The sequence below is a fragment of the Coniosporium apollinis genome, assembly GCF_000281105.1.
Source record: "Coniosporium apollinis CBS 100218 chromosome Unknown supercont1.21, whole genome shotgun sequence".
NCBI lineage: Eukaryota > Fungi > Ascomycota > Dothideomycetes > Coniosporium > Coniosporium apollinis.
The window spans coordinates 1-13787 of record NW_006913283.1 but is presented as its reverse complement, the minus strand read 5'-3'; the positions used below and the strand labels follow the sequence as shown (position 1 = coordinate 13787).

Genomic DNA, 13787 nt, shown 5'->3' with positions numbered 1-13787 from the left:
GCCTGCCAACGAAGGCTGCGCTCAATAGTCACCGCATCAATCCACCCTCTCCGCCTCAGCCTCCCTATTCTTTGGGTCCTGTCCCCTCACAGTAGCCGCATTCTCCCCTTCTACCAGCTTCACATTCAACTGCGCGATTTTATCCCTGAGCTGTGTCTTCCTCTCCTCCCCGCCATCGCCCTCCTCCTTCTCCAGCTTACCCAGCTCCTCTTGCGCCCTGTCCCTCTCCTCCACCATCCCCATATACTCCATAAACCTCGCATGGCTCCCAAAACACAGCCCATACCCGTCGCAGTAGCAGCTGTGGATCGCAGGACAATACTCCGCGTTCCCCGTGAAGATATACTGCCACAGATACTCCATGACGCGCCCACTGTCCTGGTCCCCCAGCTCCGTCCGCAGCAGCCAGTCTCGGTAATGCTCGAAGCGCGCCTTGGGGATCTGCCGCACCCTCTCCCCGCTGACAGCGAACTGCGCGCAGCACGGCTGGCTCAGCGCCGGCGGCGCCGGAACACCGGGGTGCAGCTCGCTCCACACCTTGCGCGTGAAAGCCTTCTCCTCGGGCTTCTTGACCATGTCGAAATCGCCCACCGGCCGGTCCAGATGCAGCCAGTCGAGACAGCCCGGGTCGTGGTGACATCTCGTGTTCATGTACCCGAGCCGCGCGACCCTGTCGTCCTTCAGCCGCCGAATCGTCGCGGCGGAGTCGAGACCCAGCAGGAAGTTGTTGTGCCAGGCGGTGCGGTGGGCGTGGAAGAAGAGCACCGTGTCGGGCAGGGCGTCGTAGTGCTCGATTAGGTAGGTCAGGTACACCATTGCTTCGTGGCCTTTGTTTTTGGGGACGGTGAGAGCGGCGTGCGGGTCGTCGACGGTGTAGATGGCTGTGGGGAGGTCGGGGAGTTGTTCGCTGATCCAGGAGACATCTTGGGATGCGAGGCGCGGGATTACGAGAGTGCGGGTGTATGGAGTGCCCGGGGGTTTGGGGGTGCCGGGGGTGAAGACGGGGAGGGTGTAGGTGTTTATCGCGGGAGGGACTGGTGCGTGGAGAACGCTTTTAGGGGAATTGAGCGGCGTGTAGAATAGATACAAGGTAACAAGCGCTGTAAGGACGAGAAGGGTAAGAAGACCCACAGCTCGTGGTGGACCAGCCAACATCTTGATACAGCTACCTAGAAAAAGGAAAGGGGAAAATGTTGGACAGAATAGAGAAATCAAACAGAATGGTCTCCATCGCCAAACCGCGTCCCCGTAAGGCTGCATCAAGCAGGTGCGGGTTTTCCGCCTCGCCCGGGGTTGAAGCTGACGGGGATCAGCAGCGGGATTTTCCATACGAGCAATCACGTGAATATCAAGGTGCATACACCTGTTAGATGACAGACTTCATGATAATTCTAAAACACAACCACAATGGAAAAAGCGTACAGGTAGCCAAATGAGCGAAGCAGCCACTGCCTCGCAATTGACTCTCTACACTAACGCCTCAACCAACCTCCAGCCTTGGAGGGGTTCAAATGACGATGAAAGCACCCAGCCAGCCCCTCCCAATCCGCCTCATAACCCACAACGTCCGCTACGCCACCACCCACCCCTTCAAAGGCGAGGAGCTGTGGCCCATCCGCCTGCCCAGGTTGCTCGCCGAGCTGAAATTCAACACCGCACACAATCCTGAGGCGTTTATCTGTCTACAAGAAGCGCTTCACCACCAGCTCGTTGACATTCTGCAAGGCCTGAACGCGGGCATTACCGACGCCGAACAGCAATGGGGCTACGTGGGCGTAGGCCGCGACGACGGCAAGCAAGCGGGAGAGTACTCGCCGATCCTCTTCCGGCGTGCGGTGTGGGAAGTGCTGTCGTGTGAGACGATTTGGTTGTCCCAGACCCCGGACGTGCCGTCCAAGGGCTGGGATGCGGGATCTATCCGGATCCTGACCAAAGCCGTCTTCGAACACCGTGAAAGCGGGAGAAAGGTTAGAGGAGCGAACACGCACCTTGACGACCAGGGCTCGAAAGCGAGGCTTGAGGCCGCGAAGATGATTGTTAAGGAAGTGAATGGAGATCATGCGGAACTGCCGGTGTTTTTGGCAGGTGACATGAATAGCGAGACGCACCAGGAGGCGTATCGTGTCTTGAGCGCGCCAGAGTCGCCGCTCAGGGATCTTAATGACGCTGTGGGGGAGGGAGGGAGATATGGGCACGAGAATACGTATACCAGTTTTAACGGCGAGGAAGAGCAGAAGCGGATTGATTTCTTGTTCTTGGGGCCGAAGGGCAAGGACATGTGGGATGTCAAAGGGTATGCGGTGCTCGAGAGTCGGTTTGAAGATGGGGTGTATAGCAGCGATCATAGGGCTGTCGTTGGGGATGTCGAAGTGAGAGGATATGGTTGAGAAGGGTTTGCTGAGTTTGACGCTGGAAGCAGATTGGCCGGTGGCAGAATTGCTTGCAATTGCTTAGCGGCAAAGAGAAGATCTGAGCTGGAGGAGACAGATTTGAAAGCGGCGGGAAGTTCGTCCGGTGCAAGCTCTGCATCTGCTGGGAAAGGACGCAAGAGATCTCTCTACGGAGGCAAACAACTTGGCTCTATGGTCGCTTAGTGGTGATGGACAATCTACGTGCTGGAAAACACCAGTCGTAGTGGTTGCAGCTAAGAGGGAACGCGAGACAAGACGGAAAAACCCTGGGAATGTAGGTGATAGTAATCCGGGTCGAGATAAGAGAAACGAAGCGGCCATCGAGACGGGCAGATGGGCGAGGGAGATCAGGAAAGCGAACGGTGGTCTCGCACATCCAGACGTCTGCCGAAATGGTACCCAGAAGAGTGTTCCGCAACGTCAAGAGGGGTGCAAAGACAGCTTGTTGGCACCTCAACGAGAGACGGAGATCATCATGTAGTACGTAATGCTTTGATCAATATGACTCAACCGTATCATACTACCTGATTCTCCCAACAAACGCCAGTGGGGTCTTCCCCATGATCCAATATCCACCCGGCTCCTCAGCACCCGCGTGCTCGTTTCATGATCCAAAGGCACGCCCACGAGGAGTACAACAGCGCCATATGTTCCTGTAAGTATACACCAAACACCTCTTCCCGCTCTCTCATTTCCCTCCAGCGCCCCCCTAGGACGGCGGCAGCACACCCCTCCGCCTCGCATCGACCCTCTCCTTATGCTTCCGATTAATCAGATGCACCTCGAAATTCCCAGTGGTGAGTTCCGGGCCGGCCGTATACAGCTTCCCAGGACAGTCATTGCACCTGATCCGCGGCATAAACTGCATCTTATATGTGCCGGGTGGAGGCGGGCCATCACGCGGTTCGCGCATAATGGGCTGGCCCGTGATCTTGTCGACATAAGCGAAGCGCATGAGCGCCGCAACAGAGTCGTGCGGGAAGGTCTGTTTTAGATTCGCAAGCGCGGCGGTGAGCCAGGGCGGAGGCGGAGGCTGTGAATGCGAGTGTTAGCGTGTCATTTTTGGGGGACGGTCCGCCTGTGTGAGATGCTCACCAGCGGCTGCCCCTGCTGCCAGTTGGGCGGTACGTCTACACGGCCGTCGGGGTAGTACTGCCATCGCTGCTGCGCTTCACTGGGGACAGAGCGGGGAATCGAGCGGGGCGCTTCTGCGACGGCACTGCTGAGGGCTGTGGGCGTATTGCGCTGCTGTTGCATGGCTGGTGACGGCGGAGGAGGCATTGATGTTGCTGGGGTGCTGCGCTGTGGTGTCCCACTTTGCGATCCGGGTTGAGTTGTTGAGAGCAAGTTCTGTCCGGGCTTAAACCGCTTGCCTTGGAGCAATTCCCGGAGCCTCTCGCGAGGGACGCGTAGCTTCATGATGAGTGAAGCGGGCGCCTCGCTTTCGTCTCTGGCTTCCAATCCGACAAGGCGCCTCGATATCCTCGTTGGGACATGATCCAGCGCGGCTATCTCCGGAGTCATGGACCGACCCAGGTTCGCGCGCATGGCCGCCTGAGCTGCTGTCGCTGCACCACGTATGATTCTTGTTCTCGCCGTACCGCCCGTGACCTGTGATGGCGCAGGCGACTCCGGTGCCGAGTCTTCATCCTCAGAGTCATCCGAGTCTTCTGCACCATCGGTACGCCCGGCAGCGCGGCGGCCTCTTCCATCCGGTCTCCGCGCGACCTTGTATAGTCGGCTGCTCTCTATCGTCTCCGCTGCGCCGGGAATGACCGAAGAAACGACCTGAGTCCTAACAGTCCGTTTCCATTCTTTCAGATCCGGGAGTGCCAGGCCACCTCGTCGGGTTGTTGATCGCTTCTGCCGCCGCTGCTCGCGTAGGATTGAAAGCTCTGTCTTCTCAAGCTCCGCCTCGTTGAGCTCATACAGATACGGTGAAAAATCCTTCATAGCCTGTTGGGGCCGGAACACAGCAGGTAAGGGAGAAGGGAGAAAGCTATCTCGGACATCTGCATCCTCAACGGGCCGGCCGTCGAAAGGATGTCCGGTAATGTACAGACTCTTGGTGAACATCTGACACTGTTCTCGTATCGAGTGCGCAATTGCCGTAGTGAACTCTCCGGAAAGATTCAGATCTCGGGCCATGGATCGGGCGAACTCTTCCGGTAAATTGAGAGCATTGTTGGTATCCCACTCGAACTGGTCTACTAACGTATGCGCTCCGATGGTGATGTTGAGTTTGATCAGTATCCTCATCTCGTCGTTCTTGTAGGCATGATACGGTAAATGTGGATCCAGCGGCTCCTCCTCAATAAAGACATGTGGGTAGAAGTCCTGAGTCTGCTCCTGAATCTCCCGATTTATTTGGTGCATCACATTGGCGCTATGCTCTGGGGGTATCTTGAAGTCTTCAACTAGGTTTTCTGCGAACAGCTCGGGAGTGATGGTGCGGTCATGGAGGTTCCAGGTGAATGTGTCTCTTAGTTTTAGTTTTTCAAGTTCGATATCCAGCCGCACGGGCACCAGCTCTTCAAGCTGTTCGGCTTGTGCATTCATGTCTTTCCTCGGCACCCGTACCGACCTGCTCCGTCGACTCGGCACACGTCTTCTCTGAGTAGGATACTCCAACCTCGATGGCTTAACGTCTGTATGCCCATTGCCGTAACCCGCATAGCCGTATCCGAAGACCGAACCAGGATCTGTTTGCCTCTGATGGCGCAAATCCTTGTAATACCTAATCTCTGATTGTTTCTCCTCAAAGAACTCCCGTTGGCGTCTCTGTTGCTGGATTACCGCGTCGTCATGCAGCTCGTCCCGCTCTATGTACTTGCTGAGCAGGTACGCCTGCGCATCAGGCTGAGGAGGTTTTACCATGCTTGCGGAGGCAGGGTGGGCGGGCTTGGGAGAGCCAGACCGGGATCGCTTTCGACTCGGCGGCGCACCATTCGTGGAATCTATTGCTCGTTGCGGATCGCTCGTGGAGGGTGTTATTGTCTGCGCTATCCTAGCCCCGGCCAAGCCAACACCAGAGGCGGCCATCACTGCTCTTGCTTTCTCTTTGCTCTCTGCGATTGTATTCGGCGCTCCAGTGACTGCTCCTGCGCGCTCTGCGCCGGGCGCGACTGCCGACTCTGCGACGACGCCGTTTCCAACTGATCCATTATATGCGCCTGGCGCGTTCTGGCTCACAGTGTGTGGCGCACGAAGGGATTCTGCTGTAGGGGTGTTGTTTGCGGGAGAGAGCATGGTACGCTTTGGGTGTTTGCGCGTAACAACGGACCACCTGTTCGTCGTCCTGGAGGTCTGATGTATGGTCTACTACATGGACGGCCTACACCGGTCAGCCACATGGTGGTAAAACAGCGCGTCTCCCATGTGTCGGAGAGTACGACGGAGATGGGAGCGACAAGACGGCTACAAGCAACAAGTCCATCGCAACCAATGCGCCGCGAAGCAACAGAGGATCCGAATCAACAGGAAGGTAAATAGAACCTACCGGCATGTCATGCGAAACGGCGCGTCGACGTACCTAGGCTCGGCTGACTGAATTGGCTGGGCCGAAGTGAAGAGAAAGAACTGCCGGGCCGGTGGAGCGGTGGAGCGGAGTGAGGAATGACACAGGACACGCGCGCCGGGTGCCGGAATGGCTACTCCTCTCCACCCCCTGTTTTAACGGTATTGACAGTCTGCTGTGCTGTGCCTGGATCGGTAGCGGGAGTCTGGCGTGATGCCAATAGATTCGATGCGTGTCACAGCCTGGTTGGGGAATCGACGGGGGCTGGTCAGATTGGAGGCGCTTCGGCCCCGATCTAGCCGGCCCGGGCTTGTCTCTGGCTTACTCGTGGGGACAGACACACTGTGGTTAGAAATAGATGATGTTGTGTGAATGATCCAGACTTTGTTCTCTATCGTTCCTCCGAGCGTCTCACTGCAGGATTCAACGATGGTTTGGGGTATAGCTCTCGCTGATTGCTCACGTGACTTTCCAAAGCCCTCGAGACCCTGCCTCTCAGATTTGTCGACCACGAAGCCTCTGCAAACCTAGAATGTTGCCGACAGTAAATAGGTACTAACTTCGACCGCAGACCACCGTGCCTGTAACGCCTAGCAGGCGCTCGACGAACAAACCACCTGATACCACACGACATCTGCGCCCGCATAACGAGAGCGTCAGGTTCGCCCAACACAACTCCGAAACCATTTGTCCCTCTCTGCTTCATGCTATCGCACTTTTTTTCATGTCGAGTGAGATGGCCGTAATGTTGTCTCTGTGGGTGAGCATACTCGTACAGGTGCCTCCACTCCTTGGATGAGCGCTTAGGCCGTTTCGAGGTCAAGGGTGAGTGGATGTTAGAATGGCTAATGGCGGAGGATAGATCATAACAAGGAGTCGAGCCGGGTGAAGACGCTCAAGCAAGCTGCAACGACCTGGACACGTGGACATTAGCACGGACATGTAGCCATGGCTGCAGCGCACCACAGATAGAACATACCTCCATCTGTAGCTCCTTATCCTTGGCACCGTTTACCTCGTCCATTATGACCTGGTAAAGATTTGCCGCAACTCCACTATTGCCGCCCGTTCGCTTCGCAAACGGATACTGCGAGTACTCGGCTAGTAGCTCGTCCACCACCGCGAACGATCTCTCCCTCGCCTCATGGCCCAGCGTCGAAAGCGCATTCTCCAGCACGTTCGCCGCGTAAGCCGCGCACACCATCGCGACGGTCCTCAGGTACCGGAACTCCATCTCTTCCGGCAAGAATTGGCTGGGGGGCAACACAACGGTTCGGTTGGTCAGCAGGTTCCGGACGCGGCGCCGAATCTCGTCTTTCGCGCCGCCGTCGGCGACTGGATGTGTTGCCATGTCGAACAGGAGGAAGTTGCGCTTCTCGGTGCGGAGGATGCCCTTGTCTACCAAGCCTTTCGCGAGTCGCTCGCGGACTTGCTTTAGTTGGTAGCCTATTTTCATAAGATTCCATGTTTCGCCTGTGCAGTCGCCAGCGTCAGTGTGCGGTCTGTAGCACAGGGTGCAGTTCGAGGAGTGAACATGGAGAGCGTACCGCTCATGAGGTCGATCCATGAAGCCACGCTCATCTTCTCGCTCGTCTTCATCATCTTCAGCGCCTCATCCAGCAGCACCTCGCCAGTGAGCGTGTCATCTATGACCTCGATAACTCTATCAGCCAGGGGGAACCGCCGCCGCGACGAATCTTTCTGCATGCTGACGCGCCCTCTAAAGGCCAATTCTATGACAATGCACCCTCGCAGCGCATACGATATATTGTCGTTCCAGAAAGACAGGTAGCCCTGTAATCGTATCAGCTTGTGCCCCGCACATGCTCCCCAATCCCGCTCACCTGCTTGTCCTTCAGCCCCATAAGCAGCACCTCCTCCATGAGCGTAAGCTTGGGCTGCTTGCTCCTCTCTGCGCTTTCGCTCATGTCTCGCGGATCGTATGCAATTTTGTGCCCGTTTTCCGAGGTGTCGAACGCGGTTTCCGGCTGTCTGTTCTCTTCAGGACGTCTGGGCGCGGGCGAGCTGACACGGCTGCCATCTTCGCTCTCTGCGCTTCCTCCGCCTGCTCCTCCTCTTCGGCGCGTTAGGCCGCCTGCCGTCGAAGCCATTGCGCCTGTTGTGTGTGCGTAGAGTTTTGTCCGCTGGATGGGGGCCTAGGAAGGGTTTCTCAGAGCGCACTGCGGGACCACAGGTCCATTCCACGTCCGAGTTCCGCGAGATACTGTTGCAGGGCGAGGAGAGAGTCTGTTCAGTTGCAGTTTTAGCGGAAAGCGAATTCGAGCGCGGCGAAATTTGCGGTTGCAGTGGGATGTTTTACGAGGCACGGCGCCGCCCAAGCTTCACCGACGTTGGACAGCCTTCCGTTGCTTGGCATGAGGCTGAGGCAGCACGCTTAATTCACTCAGGCACGAAGGCGTTCCACTTCACGAAGGATTCCTGCATGTAACACATGTTGCGAAGCAGAGAGCGTTTTGCAGGTTTGCTTCTAGTAGATGTGCAAGCCAGTAGAACTCCGATAATACAGATCTGTACAAGCAGGAAGTTCCAGAATCCTGCCCTGTTCCTCCGCAATCAGCGCTTCACCCCAGCTACATCCGTCCCCAGACTCCAAGCACGAGCACTACATCAGTGCGCTACTAAGGTCAGCTTAGTCACGATGCGAAGAACTGGGCTGTCTTACCATCCGGCTGGCTCAGGATGTACTCGACGGCCTTGTCAACTGTTGGTATGTTAGCATGTGCTTGACAACTGATCGTCCGAGAGAGTCGCATACCGCTGTGGATGGCATCGGCCTCCTTGTCGGGGATCTCAATGCTGAACTCCTAGACGCATGTCAGAACGTGTTCGTCCGTAGTGCTGTGTTGACCGCTCACCTCCTCAATCGCCATCACCACCTCTACAGTATCGAGGCTGTCAAGCCCAAGGTCGTTGGAAAAGTGCGATGTCGGCGAGAGCTAGTCCTATAAGCGCTGGCCTTCGTGATGAACGTTCCGTAAGCGTATGTACCTTCGATGCGTCTGAGACCTGTTGGAATAACAGTCAGCGTGGGTGTTGACGCTTCGAAGCCGGCCAACGCCTGCCCACCTTGTCAAAGTTCTTCAACAGATCCAATATCCGCCCCTGGACCTCCTCTTTCGACAGACCGCCATGAGCCGAGTAGCACCTCACAGCCTGGAAGTACACTGCTGGTGCTGTCTGCCTCGATCTGAGAAAGGAGCTCGGAGCCAGCGGCCTGGCAGCAATTGGAGCTTGCCACCTTGCCACAGAGCGGGTCGCGGCGCGGGCAGATCGGATGATGGCAGTTCGAAGCATGGTGAAGGTGTCTAGGCGTAGCTTTGCGGCGAGTTCGAGGATGCAGCTCTGGGGGATGGCGATGCGACTTGTCGTGACGGCAAGCCGAAAATCGTCAAGCAAGCAGTAGAAAGTCACGTGCCATTGATGCGCCCAATCACAGCGCCGCCAGAGCCGATTAGGGAGCCAGAGCCGCAACACCACCACCACCACCATCATCGCTGCGAGAAGTCCTCTTCACGGCGAGACTCGAGCCACCAGACCCTTCTCCACTACCGCCACATCCACCATAATGGCCAGCACGAAGCCGCTGACTGCGCTCGCGCGCGCCCGACCGACGTCCTCGCTCCTACAGCAGACAGCGCGAACACCTGCCACCAGAATCGCCGCCTTCAGCACAACCACCCCGCGCTTCGCAACGCCGTCCGGGCCACCACCCGCAGGCTTCCGTCTCCCGAAGCCCGTACGATGGGACCAAGGCAAGGAAAGCAGCCTCGACAAGGCGGGGCGATATTTCCTGATGACGGAGATGATGCGCGGGATGTATGTGGTGCTGGAGCAGTTTTTCAGACCGCCGTATGTGCCGTCCCCGCCTCCCCCCATGAGGAAAACTCGGAGAGGAGCAAGCCACAGACAAGAACACTGGCATTGGCTGACACCCCACACAGCTACACGATCTACTACCCCTTCGAAAAAGGCCCCATCTCGCCTCGCTTCCGCGGCGAGCACGCCCTGCGCCGATACCCGACCGGCGAGGAGCGCTGCATCGCCTGCAAGCTGTGCGAGGCCATCTGCCCGGCGCAGGCCATCACGATCGAGGCCGAGGAGCGCGAGGACGGGGCCCGGCGGACGACGCGCTACGACATCGACATGACCAAGTGTATTTATTGTGGCTTCTGCCAGGAGAGCTGTCCTGTGGATGCGATCGTTGAATGTGAGTTGTGTTGGTACCAGTCAGGAAAGCTCAAGCTCATAGATCTGCAGCACCCAATGCCGAATACGCTACTGAGACGAGAGAGGAGCTTCTCTATAACAAGGAGAAGCTGTTGATGAATGGCGATAAGTGGGAGCCGGAGCTAGCGGCGGTGGCGAGGGCAGATGCTCCATATAGGTAAACTCGCGAACAGGGGAAGGGTCTAAAAGAACGAAGCGGTATTAGCGGCGGCCGCTGTGTCGACGTTGAGCAGGCTGTAAATATTGTACCAGTCCTTCACGAGCGAGCGTCATTCAACTACAGTCATTGAATCAAAACATCTTTCATTGCGTACGAACGGCCTAACGAGCGGGTCGACATGCAAAACACGTGCTCAGGTTGCCAATCACACGAACGCTGGCAATCTACAGACCCCAGCCAACTACTTCGCCTTACTCCTAAAGCTGCCCTCAAACCCCGGCCGTCCTTTCGGTTTCTTCCCTTTGCTCTTCTTGCTCTTATTCCCCTTCTCCTCCTTCCTCTTCTTAAGGTTCTCCTCCCTCTTCTTCTGCCTGATCTCCTGACCCTTCCTAACGCCCTCCGCCCTCTCCCCCCACTCCTTCTCGCTCTTCTCCTTCTGCTTCTCCTTCCGCTTGAGCGTCTTCTTGAGCAAACTCGTATCGTCCCTGACCCTCTCACCATGCGCGCGCTTCTTCGCATTAAGCCAGAGATCCTTCTCGGCAATATCCTTCCGCTTCTCCTCATCGAAGCTATTAATCCGCGCCTCCTTCCTCTTCGCCACCTCCAACGCCGTCTTGGGATCCTGCGGCCCCTTCTTCCGCCGCGCATCCATGACATTCGACATGCTCGCATCCATCTCCATCCCATCATCGAACGTGACCCGTCCGAAACTGAAATTGTTCCTCTCGGGACTGCGCGGGCTGAAGATATCAGGCGTGGTCAGCGGACTGCCGCTGCCTCTCAACCTCGCCAGCTCCGCCTCGGCGGCAGCGCGCTGCTCGTCTTCCTTGGCCCGGGCGCGGACTTCCTTCTTGTGTGATTTGCGCAGCTCTTCCTTGCGCCGCCGTGCTTCGAGCAGCTCTTGCCGGTTCCGTGCGGGCTTGCCGTCGATGCCGTCGGCTTTTCGGGCGGCGCGGAGGGCGTCGATCCGCGCTTGGAGGCGCACTTTGAGGAGTTCTTGATCGATGGGAGGGAGTTTGGGGGTTTTTTCCCGCCGCGGCGCGGATGCGTCCGTGGAGGTGGTGGTGGAGGGCTTTTCTGGGGCTTCTTCGGCTGCTTCGGCTGAGGGAGGCGGGAGTATGGATGAGGATGAGGAGGCTGAGGGGATAGCGGAGGCGGGTGAGTCGGGGGGTGGCGAGGGCGAGGCTGAGGTCTGGGACTCGGTGGGTTTGGTGTCTTCGATGATGCCGCTGATGTCGATGCGGTCAATGTCTGCTGCGCCTGCTTCGTCGCCGTCGGCCATCTCGGCATTGTCGTGCGGTGCCTCTTCGTGCCCGGCTTCTGGTACAATTACCGCCTCGTGATGAGCTTTCTTAGCTTCAGCTTTCTCCTGCTGCTTGGCCTTCTTCTCCTTCTTCTGCAACTGCTTCTCCTTCCGCTTCTCCGCCTGAGCCACCGTCCGAGCCGCCTCATCCAGCGGCGCCTGCTCGTTCACCTCCTTTGCGGAGCCATCGTCAAGCTTCTGTTTCTTGGCTTTCTTCCCAGCGCCCTTTAATCCCTCGCCGGGCTTCTCCTTGCCAGGCGCATCAACATCGGAGACGTAGTCGTCGCCCTCCATCTCCCGCTTTCTTTTGCGCTCGTTCTCGTCCATGACGTCTTTGGCGCTCTTTTGGTTCGCTGGGTCCAGCTTCGCGCGCTTGGCTTCGCGTTTTTGTTCTTTGGTTTGTTTTTTGCGTTGCCATTGATCCTTTAGGCGACACGGGCTCGTTAGTCGTTATTGCCTAACACTTGGGGTTTCCAGGCGGCAATGCAGGAAAACTAACGCTGGTATCTTCGCCGTAGTAATGCTTCGCGGGTATGAGGGACATTAGCCCTTCAAAGGCTCGGGCGTGGCTCTTGAGTCGTTCCTGGAGAGATTTTGTCAGTTGGAAGCTGTGTGGAGAGCGGGGCGGGAGGTGAAGATGTACCTCGAGGTCGTCTGCCATTGTTGCCGTAGCAGTATGCGTAGTTATTCTGATATTGAGGGGACTATTATTGTTTGTTCAAGACGCTACTGTGGTAGGCCTGCTGCTATTGTTGCGCAGTTTGCTGGTGGTCGCGAGGCTTCAGGTTGTCACACTTTTTCTCGGGCGGTGTGGGTGAGGAGAGAGTGAAATCTTGGCACCCGCTTCGGATTCTCGGGAACGGGCCACGCTCTGCTCGAGTCATGCTTCGATTTCACTCCACCAATCTGATGGACAACGAAACCAAATCTGCAGGTGCTTTCCGTGGCGGGATGCTGCATAGCTCATGCGCCAGCGCCTGCAACTCTTGCATTGTGACGCGGCTGGACAGCAACAGCGTTGTTGAATGTCTATCACCGGTGGCTGACATGCTGCACAGCCTCCCCTGCCACGTACAACTGTTGCCGTGGCCGGCTTCATATCAACACAGTAGCCGCGACCCAGCTGTAAAGCTTGTAAGAGGACTGTTAATGCTAGCGATCGTGATTTTTGATATTGTCGTTGTCGTAGAAACCCCGTTCATTTACCCAATTTACCAACTACGACTACAACGCTGCAACTTGGCATACTCCACTCACATTTCAAACATCAAGTTGAAGAACCTACTTGGAAAAGCATGGCTGCCACTGTAGAGGCACGCTCGTTGTCGTCCATCACGGCACTAGCTGCGAACCCTCCGCAGTATCCGCGTAATCCTACCCAGCAAAAGCATGATCCTTTAGTACTGTATATCGCACGTGTTCCCGGGAGTAAAGGTAACAGAAAGACAACAAATCCAATTATGCATGCAGCTAACATTCTCCAAGATGTCTTTCTTACCCCGTTGAAGCCCCGGGAGAAAGTTGTCAGTGCGGAAGATGTTCACAGCTGCCTCTATTATCTGCATGTGGATCAGCCAGAGGAATCGATCCTCAGCGCGAATGAGGGTAGTTTCATCCAAGAGGTAGAACCTCTAACAAAAGGGCTGGTACAGCCGCCTGTACAAAGAAAACCCTTACCTCAGCCCCCGCCAGAGGCCTTCCCACCGGCTCCAACGACATCTCTTCGCCGCCATTCACGGCAGCAAAGTCCGCCGAAGCAGACGCAGAGAAGCCCTGCTCCTCCGGCTGGACTCTCCATAAGAAATGGCGTGGAGAACCAGTTCAATATGGATGTAACATCTCTTCCGCGGAAGCCGGTCGCGCCACGTCCGGCCAACCACTTGCGTGGTAAATCAGACGGAACGTCCATGCGAGGGCAGGAGAACATTCATCCTGCCTTTTCTGGCCGGAGGCAGTCCGAGCAGACGCTCTATCATAATGCAGGACCAATGCGAGACCCCAGCTTGTCTGACAGCTACACACGTCATTCGGAAGATATTCCACGAGAAAAGACAGTACCTCCATCAAGTCCATACGCGCCTTACGAAGGCTTTGGAGAGCCGTCCCGATACAGGAACTCAGAACCTGCATCACCTCATAGGAAGGATC

At 56.8% G+C, this 13787-nt stretch overlaps 7 protein-coding genes across 7 annotated transcripts; 2 read left to right on the top strand and 5 right to left on the bottom strand.

Annotated features, from left to right (window-relative positions):
• Window positions 1–36: 36 nt before the first annotated feature.
• On the bottom strand, window positions 37–1155 carry W97_04659 (uncharacterized protein; the record flags this gene model as incomplete). Its single annotated transcript, XM_007782548.1, has 1 exon — window positions 37–1155. One exon carries the CDS (start codon window positions 1153–1155, stop codon window positions 37–39), a length of 1119 nt encoding a protein of 372 aa, XP_007780738.1.
• A 362-nt stretch (window positions 1156–1517) lies between these two features.
• Window positions 1518–2387, top strand: W97_04658 (uncharacterized protein; the record flags this gene model as incomplete). The annotated part of the gene is made up of 1 exon (XM_007782547.1): window positions 1518–2387. The coding sequence occupies one exon, from the start codon at window positions 1518–1520 to the stop codon at window positions 2385–2387; it is 870 nt and encodes a 289-aa protein (XP_007780737.1).
• Window positions 2388–3120: 733 nt separating this feature from the next.
• Window positions 3121–5660, bottom strand: W97_04657 (uncharacterized protein; the record flags this gene model as incomplete). Its single annotated transcript, XM_007782546.1, has 2 exons — window positions 3121–3444; window positions 3507–5660. The coding sequence occupies 2 exons, from the start codon at window positions 5658–5660 to the stop codon at window positions 3121–3123; spliced, it is 2478 nt and encodes an 825-aa protein (XP_007780736.1).
• A 1131-nt stretch (window positions 5661–6791) lies between these two features.
• On the bottom strand, window positions 6792–8039 carry W97_04656 (uncharacterized protein; the record flags this gene model as incomplete). The annotated part of the gene is made up of 4 exons (XM_007782545.1): window positions 6792–6842; window positions 6908–7401; window positions 7476–7722; window positions 7773–8039. The coding sequence occupies 4 exons, from the start codon at window positions 8037–8039 to the stop codon at window positions 6792–6794; spliced, it is 1059 nt and encodes a 352-aa protein (XP_007780735.1).
• Window positions 8040–8582: 543 nt separating this feature from the next.
• W97_04655 (uncharacterized protein) lies at window positions 8583–9243 on the bottom strand (the record flags this gene model as incomplete). The annotated part of the gene is made up of 5 exons (XM_007782544.1): window positions 8583–8650; window positions 8705–8753; window positions 8805–8885; window positions 8938–8955; window positions 9016–9243. The coding sequence occupies 5 exons, from the start codon at window positions 9241–9243 to the stop codon at window positions 8583–8585; spliced, it is 444 nt and encodes a 147-aa protein (XP_007780734.1).
• Window positions 9244–9514: 271 nt separating this feature from the next.
• W97_04654 (NADH-ubiquinone oxidoreductase 23 kDa subunit, mitochondrial) lies at window positions 9515–10337 on the top strand (the record flags this gene model as incomplete). Its single annotated transcript, XM_007782543.1, has 3 exons — window positions 9515–9798; window positions 9891–10156; window positions 10207–10337. 3 exons carry the CDS (start codon window positions 9515–9517, stop codon window positions 10335–10337), a joined length of 681 nt encoding a protein of 226 aa, XP_007780733.1.
• Window positions 10338–10577: 240 nt separating this feature from the next.
• Window positions 10578–12300, bottom strand: W97_04653 (uncharacterized protein; the record flags this gene model as incomplete). The annotated part of the gene is made up of 3 exons (XM_007782542.1): window positions 10578–12062; window positions 12139–12222; window positions 12283–12300. The coding sequence occupies 3 exons, from the start codon at window positions 12298–12300 to the stop codon at window positions 10578–10580; spliced, it is 1587 nt and encodes a 528-aa protein (XP_007780732.1).
• Window positions 12301–13787: the final 1487 nt, after the last annotated feature.